Genomic DNA, 9,970 nt, shown 5'->3' on the forward strand with positions numbered 1-9,970 from the left:
TCAGCAGGACATAAGGCTAAAAGGCAATAAAAATAATGGGGCATCACACCAGCCTCAGACTTTATTCAGTACAAGCAGGATTTAACTTTTTTAAAAAATTTATTTATTTTTGGCTGTGTTGGATCTTCGTTGCTGCACGCGGGTTTTCTCTAGTTGCAGCAAGTGGGGGCTACTCTTTATTGCAGTGCACAGGCTTCTCATTGCGGTGGCTTCTCAGGTTGCGGAGCACAGGCTCAGTAGTTGTGGCGCAGGGGCTTAGTCACTCCGCGGCATGTGGGATCTTCCTGCACCAGAGCTCGAACCCATGTACCCTGCATTGGCAGGCGGATTCTTAACCACTGCACCACAGGGAAGCCCAGGACTTCACTTCTGTCCGCATTTTATATAATCCTAAAGGTCATAATTTATGGCAGAAATCCTGGTAGCCTTAATACAACATGGACTCAAAACAATTACATAAAATGAACAGAGATGTTTCATTTCAATAATACTCACAGTAAAGTTGATGAGGTCATAGTATAGGTGAAGATGCTTTTGCTTAGTAACATGTATTGCTCCAGATTCGTCTCTCTTAACCTGATGATGAAATAAAAACAACCTAAATATCAGCTATTGTTTGAGAGACGTTTTAAAGTCTCACCTAGTCAATCCACCTAGAAAATGATTTCCATTCAGAATATGGATAAAACAAAAATATTGATAATTAAAGAAACTATACAAATGAAAAAAATCATTCACATCATGATTTGTACCAAAATCCATAGTACATCTGGTCAGTGGTCTAGTTGTCAGTTTAGGTGTACCTTGTTTTATTGCACTTCACTTTATTGTGCTTCCAGATATTGTGTGTTTTACAAACTGAAGGTTTGTGGCAACCCTGCGTCAATCAATCTATCAGCGCCATTTTTCCAACAACATTTGCTCACTTCATGTCTCTGTGCCACATTTTGGTAATTCTTGCAATACTTCAAACTTTTTCATTATTATTGTATTGTTATAGTAATCTGTGATCAGTGATCTTTGATGTTAATATTGTAATTGTTTTGGCATTTTTTAGCAATAAAGTATTTTTAAATTAAGGTATGTACATTGTTATTTTTAGAGATAATGCTATTGCACACTTAAAAGACTACAGTAATAGTGTAAACATAACTTTTATATGCACTTGGAAACCAAACAGCTTATGTGACTCACTTTATTGCAATATTTGCTTTATTGCAGTGGTCTGAAACTGAACCCACAATATCCCTGGGGTATGTCTGTACAGGCAAATGCTGTATGTAATATTCACTCTGTCATAATTCAGAAAAACCTAACTGCATCACGTCAATGACTATTTAGCCAGAGTTAAAGCATAAAATGGGATTGGTGGCATAACGTAAAAAAGCAAAACAAAAGTTCATTAAAAGAAAAAAAACTGCTGCAGTGACAAGACTAGACTTCTTTGGGTGAAGTATGATACTATTATAGCTCAAACAGCCCAAAATTTCCCAAAAGAACCTCAAGTGTCAATATTTTACTTATATATGCATATATATATATATATACTCTCTATAATCTTCAATCGTCCTTATAATTTGCTCTCTCCACTTATGCTCCAAGGTGACAGAGCACTGAAGAACAACAACACACCACAATGACCTGCCTGAAATTCATGACGTTTAATTCAACCTGGGTTTTCTTGCATACTCTCCATAGTAGTCTTCTAGATGTCTTCCTTTCCCTTTAAGTCACAATTCCTCTTTGCCTTCTAGTCCCAACACTTGTAGTGTTGACCTCACCAGATAGCTTAACAAACAACTGAGACCATTTAATGTGAGCCCTTTGTGTACTCCCACCTTCACTTCCTAAGTCACCTCCCCTGTAAGAAAGAATGCTCTGGTAAAAAGGAGCGTAAGATCTACAGCTATGTGTTTAAGAGTAAGTTCCACTATTACAGCTGAGTCACCAAGAGTAAATCATTTATTCTTTCAGTTTTCTCATTTGTAAAATGAAAATAAGACAACACCAAATTGTTCCGTATCTTGCATATGTTGAAAGTGTTTCGTAAACAAAAAGGTCAATGCCAACATTAACTATTCTAAGATTGGCTAAAGTCCTTGCTGAACAAAATCACTTCACCTGTATATACTCTAAATCCCACTCCCTCCATTGCTGTTTAATATTACCCCTCCCCTGCTAGCACACTCAGTCACTCCTTTCAAAGGACCTTTTTCCTCTTGCTATCAAACAGGTTTCTGACTTTTCCATCTTCAAAAAACAAAAGCAAAACACCTTCCCTTCGTTTACTTCTTCCAGAAAGTTAACCATTCTTTTTCCTCTTGTAACCAAATGCTGTACCATGATTGTGTGAGTCTGTTCTCCTAGATACTCATTTCTTTAACAAGGCTCTATAATCTAGCTTCCGCCTCAATTCCACTGATAATTAGTCCTCTAAAAGTTTCTAAAGAACTACTTCTTGCGTATCTGGCGGCATTATCTTCAGTCTTCTCCCTTGATCTCTCTTTGGCATTGGTATTACCCTGGAATTGATAATGTCCTGAAGCCTCTCCTTCTTCAACTTCTGTGATGCCATATACTGGTGTATTTCCCCTCCTACCTCTAGATGCCTTTATAGGATCCTCCTTTCCTACTGTCTTTTCTTTTTCCTCTCCCCTACATGAGTGTCTACCAAGGTTATGTATGCTTTCGCTTTTGATTTTCACAGCTTCAACTACCTTCCCTATTCTGGAATTCTCATTTTCACCCCAGAACTGGACTGCTTATCCTCCCAGAGGACATTCCCCAATACAACACTTGAGAGTCTCACCTTCACTTCCGACCCAACACATTCAATTCTTCCCTGACCCTAACTCATTGAATATTTCATGCTTCTAAAATGCAAAGCCAGAAATGCAATGTTTTGTTTATGTCCTTCGGTCCCCAGATCCACTAAGATGAGAAGCCTTGTCTTTCCTTCAAAATGCCATCCCTAACTCTCACTGCAACCAACCATCCTTGTCTAAAGACCTCACACTTGCTTTATTACAAGAGCAAAACCTTTCCTTTCCCTCCAACCTCCTAAATCTGTTCTTTTTACTATTTCTACAGTGATCTTCCTAAAACGTCACTTTAATCACATCACTTTAATTACCTAAGAACCTGTGATGTCTCCCCGTTACCCATCTAGGTCAATTATTATATAATCTAGATCAGAGGTTGGCAAACCTTTTCTGTAAAAGGCCATACAGTAAGTATTTTAGGTTCTACAGAGCATACAGTCTCTGTCACGACAACTCAACTCTGCCACAGTAGTGCAAAAGCAGCCATAAATAATACATAACCGAATGGGCATGACTGTATTCAATAAAACTTTACAAAAACAAGCAGCCAGCCAGATCTGGCCCATAGGTCATAGTCTGCCAACCCCTAATCAAGATCCATGCTGTATGTTCAACTTTATTCTCAATAATAAGTTTCTCCCTGTCATTAACTCTATAAATATTTATTAGGGACTGTCTACATACAAGCACTGTCCTAGTGGCTGGAATAGAGCAGTAGAGTTGGTTTTAGACTTACAGAGCTTTCAGTCTAGTGAGGAAAAAAACTATTAGATAAGTAATTTTAAAAATGCTGAACGTTGTCAAAAAAGGTCTTATCGGTGTCTGTGAAGTGGGAAATGCTAACTGAGATCAGGAGTTCAGGAAAGGCAATGCTAATCATGAGCCAGTATAATGTGAAAGAGAGCACACAGCTTTCCTGGCAGAGGTGTTGGCATATGTAAAGACACAAAGGCCAAAGACATGGAAGCAACCTAAATGTCCGTTGACAGAGGAATGGATAAAGAAAATGTGGTGTATAAATATATATGTATACACACACACACACACACACACACATATACAACAGAATACTATTCAGCCACAAAAAAGAATGAAATAATGCTATTTGCAGCAACATGGATGGACCTAGAGATTATCGTACTAAGCGAAGTAAGTCAGAGAAAGACAAATACCATATGTGGAATCTAAAAAAATGATACAAATAAACTTATTTTCAACTTATTTTCAAAACAGAAACAGGCTCACAGACATAGAAAACAAACTTACGGTTACCAAAGGGGAAAAGAGGGGGAGGGATAAATTAGGAGTTTGGGATTAGCAGCTACAAACTACTCTATGTAAAATAAACAACAAGGTCCTACCGCACGGCACAGGGAATTATATTCATTATCTCATAATAATCTATAATGGAAAATAATCTGAAAAAGAATACATATGTGTGTGTGTGTGTGTGTGTGTTTGTGTGTGTATAAAAACCGAATCACTTTGCTGTACACCGAAAACTAACTCAACACTGTCAATCACCTATACTTCAATTAAAAAAAAAAAAAAAGACACTGAAGCCAAAGACTAGTCAGGAAGCTACTCCAGAGTCTAGGCTAGAAATGTCAGTGGGAAGCAGCAATGGGGGAGACAAAGAAGAAGTATACTCAGAGTCAATAGATGTGTGATAGAGTAGAAATAAAGGGAGAAGTGTAACTGAAAGGCAACTCCTAGATTTCTGGCTGGAGAAACTAGGTGGATAGTGGTGTACTTGCTTCACTGAGCTAGGAAACCCAAGAAGAGATTCCACAGGCACATTCTTACCTCTATAACTTCAGTTCATCTTATTTTCCCCAATATGCATATTCACCCCTCCTGCAGTATCTGCCTTTTTTGTTTTTTGGTTTTTTTAATAAATTCATTTATTTATTTCTTTTTGGCTGTGTTGGGTCTTCACTGCTGCGCACAGGCTTTCTCTAGTTGCAACGAGCTCGGGCTACTCTTCATTGCAGTACGTGGGCTTCTCATTGCAGTGGCTTGTCTTTGTTGTGGAGCACGGGCTCTAGGTGCATGGGCTTCAGTAGTTGTAGCATGCAGGCTCAGCAGTTGTGGCTTGTAGGCTCTAGAGCCAAGACTCAGTAGTTGTGGCGCAGGGGCTTAGTTGCTCTGCGGCATGTGGGATCTTCCTGGACCAGGGCTCGAACCCGTGTCCCCTACATTGGCTGGTGGATTCTTAACCACTGCACCACCAGGGAAGTCCCTAGTATCTGCCTTATATCCTTCATAAAGTTTTCCACATCCTCTTTAGTCTGTACAAATCTCTTCATACTCTGAACTTATATCAGTTTTTAAATTCTCATCACATACTTGAATCCTTAAACTGTTCTCACTAGTAGTAATGAACATACTGGTTTTGCCTTTCAAAACATATTTTAACCTATGTGAAAGAAGGAGTTAAGTTTTATACTTCTTTCAATTGCCTCGTGTCCATTACAGTGTAGATAACATAGTATGTGCTCAATGATAACTTGCTCTCTAATAAATACACTATATGTAGATAGGTAAGCCATTAATACAGACCTATGTACATTTATATATTTATACATACACATAAACCATCAATTATTTATTAGTCAAAGGAGATGGAACTGACAAATATACCATGAAGAGGCATGGAGCTGAGGGTGATCATCTGTTTTCCACGTTAACCACTAAAGCCTCGAATAAACATTAAATAGGTCACTCTCTCTCCAAAGAATTATGATAGCATATTTCTTTGACACAATATTAAATTACTGGTGAATCAAAAAAATAATCTTATGATAAAGGACTTTACCACAGATCTAGCATCATATTAGGACTTACCAGTAGAAAATGAACAACATCTCCTCTGCAGAAGGCAAGCATGGGATTCACATAATTATGCACTGCCACGAAGTGCCAGGCCAGCAATGGAACACTGGAAGGATCCATCTAAGTGAGGATAAGGGGAAAAAAAAGTCATCACTGTTAACACACAGAAAAACAAAGGGAAAACTCTGGTTTACAACAGCATCTGACTGGTGTTCCTTGATAAAACTTCTCCTAATTTCTTATTAAAATTCCTAAAGGAGGGACTTCCCCTGGTGGCGCAGTGGTTAAGAATCCGCCTGCCAATGCAGGGAACATGGGTTCAAGCCCTGGTCCGGGAAAATCCCACATGCCGCGGAGCAACTAAGCCCGTGCGCCACAACTACTGAGCCTGCGTTCTAGAGCCCGCGAGCCACAACTACTGAAGCCCGCGCGTCTATAGAACCCATGCTCCGCAACAAGAGAAGCCACCGCAATGAGACGCACATGCACCACAATGAAGAGTAGCCCCCGCTCACCGCAACCAGAGAAAAGCCGGCACACAGCAACAAAGACCCAATGCAGCCAATCAATCAATCGATCAACCAATTCCAAAGGAGCAGGGACTGACTGGGAAGCGTCATGAGGGAACTTTCTGTGTGGATGGTAATGTTCCACATCTTGACAGAGGTTTGGATTACAAAAGTACATACATCTTGTCAAAGTTCAGCAAATGTACACTCAAGATCTGTACATTTGTTGTATGTAAATTGTTACACCAAAGGAAAAACTTCAACAAATACTGAACTGTACTTAATCATATGCATGTTGAATATTTAGGAAAAAAGAGTACTAATTTCTGTAATTTACTTGGAAATACATTTTAAAAAAACATAATTTGATGGGTGCACAAACAGGTATATAATAAAATACAATAAAATGCTAATGGTAGAGTTTTACAATGGTAAGTATATAGATGTTCAATGTAAAATTCTTTCAACTTCTCTGTTTGAAAATTTTCATAATAAAATGTTGGAAAAAACACCAATAAAAACATACAAAAAGATGTAAACACATACTACCATGATAAATCTCAATTAGCCAATGAAGCTCACCTAAGAACTGTTAATGGCAATATAAGCCAGCTTTGCCAGCTGAAAGGGCAGACCTGCTTCCCCTGGGGTCCAAAGATACACCAAGTACCAACAAGAAAACAGAAGAGTGAGCTCCCTCATTACAGCAGCTACTTTCTGAACTAGTCTTCGTTCTGCACCATCATTCTCCATCCCATCCCATCCCATCAATGCCTCTCCTCATATACACACTGGAAGAAAACAACTCTTTGAAAACAACCAATCAGGAGAAAGAAAAGGGAAATTGAGGTGTGCATAATACATTCTGAGAAGTATCATCCTCCAAAGTAAAATATCAGAGGCAGAAGAAGCCAAGGAAAGAGTACGCAGCAGCAAGTCATGCTGGGTATTACGGTGGGGTGTTCTCTATCAGCAGTTCATTATCAAAGCAGCAGCTGTTCATGAGAGAAAAACTTAACAGAATAAAGGTAGAAATGTACAGATCTTGTGATCCCCAGGTTACTGCTGTAGTCACCAGCTTATGCTGCTTTGGTCACATCAAGATAATCAGACAGTGACCTTTGCAGCACTGATTTCCATTCTACCTAGTTTTATGACAACCTCACAGAATGTGCCACTTGCAAGTCATTTTCCCCAATCTCCTGACATGGTCTTTTTACCAGTAAGACGGAGAGGCTTACTTACCCGTCCATAAGGAAAAGTCATCCACACTTTCAAGGATGGCTTCAATCCAATGACCAGTATCTTTAGGGGAAAAAATACATTTTAATATTTACCCTGCAACTTTCAAATTTTTGGTATTCAAAGCCTCTAAAGTTATGAGCTTCATCTTCTAAATATACCTACCTTTGTTAAGGATGCCATGGCCAGTAAGGAAAACTGTGTGATGGGATGATCTTTCAACTCGGGCTTAGAATGGAGAGGCTCAATACAGCAAACTTCACCCTTGGAACCACTAAACAGGCATCTAGATTCACATGTCCTCACTCCCATCACTCTCCTGAAAATGTAACCAATAAATGTCATATCAACATAGCAATGCTCCAAGGCGCCATAGCCCTAGCGTGGCCTACTAAAAAAGCCTCCTAACAATCCAACAATTGTTACTCCTGCCCCCAACAATCCAAACTCCACATGACATCAGCATGTCATTTTTAATGTGTGGGTCAGATTTATCACCCTTCTCCTAAAAAATCTCCAATGGCTTGCCACTGTACATAAAATAAAATCCACTCTTCACCATGTTTAAAAGGTCCTATATGATCTGGCTCCTGCCTTCTCTCCTCTCCCACTACTGTTGCTCCTGACAAACACATGCTCCAGCCACACCTGCTTTCTCTCCACTGCTCCAGCATGCCATGCTGTGCCCACCTCAAAGGCTCTGTGCTTGAACATCCCTCTGCCTGGAACACTTCTCCTAGATCTTTCCACTTGTTGACCAGATTGTCATTCAGGTCTTTGCTCAAATGTCACCTTCGGAGAGAAGCCTTACTAAATTATACTCAAATGCACTCCAGCACACTGACCTGTTTTATTTTTTTCACAGTACTCATAACTATCTACAGTTATTTCATTTATGCATTGGTTTATTGTGCCTCCCTACCCCAGACCCAACTAGAATGTAAGTTCTATTGGAGTAGCAACCTTGCCTGGTTCATAGCTGTAACTCTGGCGTCTAGAACAATGCCTACACACAGGAGATGCTCAATAAACATTAGCTAAATAAATCAATAGTATTTTTTAAGCAATTACTTTGGGCTCAACATTGTTAGAAGGTATGAGAAATACAAGAAACATAGTCCTTACTTTGAAGAATTTATGGAAATATTAATACACATTGAATTTTTTGTTCTACTTTTTTTTAAACTCAGATTTGTAAATGTTCTTCCACGTATCTAAATAGTCTTTCCTCTTATTTAAAGAGTAAACAGGGCAATGCCAAGGCAATAAATACCTTTCTACACCTGGCCATTATGGTTATAATCAACTGGGCCTGTGGCCTAAATGGAAATTACTGAGATACTCCAGAATAATGGTTCCCAAGATTGACAGAGCTTATGAATACTCTGGGGAGTAGGAGTCTAGAATCCCATCTCAGACCTACTGCAATAGAATTTGTGGGGTGGGGGGAGGCCCGGCCTGGTGCTCTGTATGTTCTATAAGCCCCCCCAGGTTAAGTATAATACACAGCCACAAGCTATTTCCAATCACATGGGTTTTCCAGACCTCTTCATATTCAACTTCAAGTCATTAAACTGGAGCTAATCTTTTCATTTGTCTACAAATGTCCATGTCTCTTACTTAAATGTCAATTCAAAAACAGAGCCTCCGCTGTCGTTGCAAACTGCAAGAGTTGGATCATCTGTAAACTAAACAGAGAAGGAATTTATTTTCTTATACATTTTCAGACAACTAATCAAGTATTAAAAAGGTAAGGGAAAAAAATTGTAAAATCTAAGACAAACACATTTAATAGCATTTGAAATCACCTAAACTATATCTACCTCAGTACTCTAAACATACAAACTTACCCATATTTGGAATAAAAATGGCTCAATATCTTTAAAAAACTGAGGCTTTAAAAAAGGCAAAAACCACCTTTCATCAGGATAAAAGAAAAATACAAACTATGACTTATAAAAGCCCTAAAGTTCTCTACTTAGGTTCTTACATTAATTTTTTCTAACTTGCTATTAAGCTAAATAGGATACTCTGGATACATTTGCAGTTGCCTAGCTTTCAAGAATAAAGACACAGTGAAAGATATTTGGTGTCTCTGGGAAATAAACTTACTGGAATATGTTTTCCAATAACTGAAGAGTTAATCCACTACATGTAAAACAGTTTAACATTTTATGTAACTCTTCCTAAAACGTGCTGCCCCCTCTACCTTCTTCGACAGAGTATACCTTCAGTTATTATTATCTACCCTGGAAAACTCAAATAATAAATAATGTTCAGAATGACAGATGGTCCTAAGGGCTTATGCGGTATGGTAGATATGAGTGTTGTAAGATACAAAATTGAATAACTTAATTTGTATCACTTACAGTGACTAGTCTCCCTAACCACAGAGGTTTGTAAAACCATACTAAATCTCATGCCTTTGTGCTCTTCAGGGATGGTTGAGGTATAGGAGGCTACTATGAAATTATTCTTCCTCAACCCCACACACAGGTAAAGAAGTCCTACACCTTTGTTCTCAAGGCCTAGCTGAGTAGTTGCCAAAGTGGAGTGTAGGGA

The 9,970-nt window shown here is 38.8% G+C and overlaps 1 protein-coding gene across 2 annotated transcripts in view; it reads right to left on the reverse strand.

The window, feature by feature from the left end:
• Positions 1-9,970, reverse strand: part of VPS8 (VPS8 subunit of CORVET complex) — a 282,734-nt gene that overhangs the window by 238,570 nt on the left and 34,194 nt on the right. For both annotated transcript variants that reach the window (XM_007451396.1, XM_007451397.1), the window contains 5 exons: positions 9,029-9,096; positions 7,574-7,727; positions 7,412-7,471; positions 5,670-5,777; positions 496-576 (listed from right to left, as the gene is read on the reverse strand). In XM_007451396.1, coding sequence (XP_007451458.1) covers positions 496-576; positions 5,670-5,777; positions 7,412-7,471; positions 7,574-7,727; positions 9,029-9,096 — 471 coding nt within the window. The remainder of the gene's footprint in view (positions 1-495; positions 577-5,669; positions 5,778-7,411; positions 7,472-7,573; positions 7,728-9,028; positions 9,097-9,970) is intronic.

This window comes from Lipotes vexillifer, unplaced genomic scaffold, assembly GCF_000442215.2.
Source record: "Lipotes vexillifer unplaced genomic scaffold, Lipotes_vexillifer_v1.1 scaffold513, whole genome shotgun sequence".
In the NCBI taxonomy this organism is placed as follows: domain Eukaryota; kingdom Metazoa; phylum Chordata; class Mammalia; order Artiodactyla; family Lipotidae; genus Lipotes; species Lipotes vexillifer.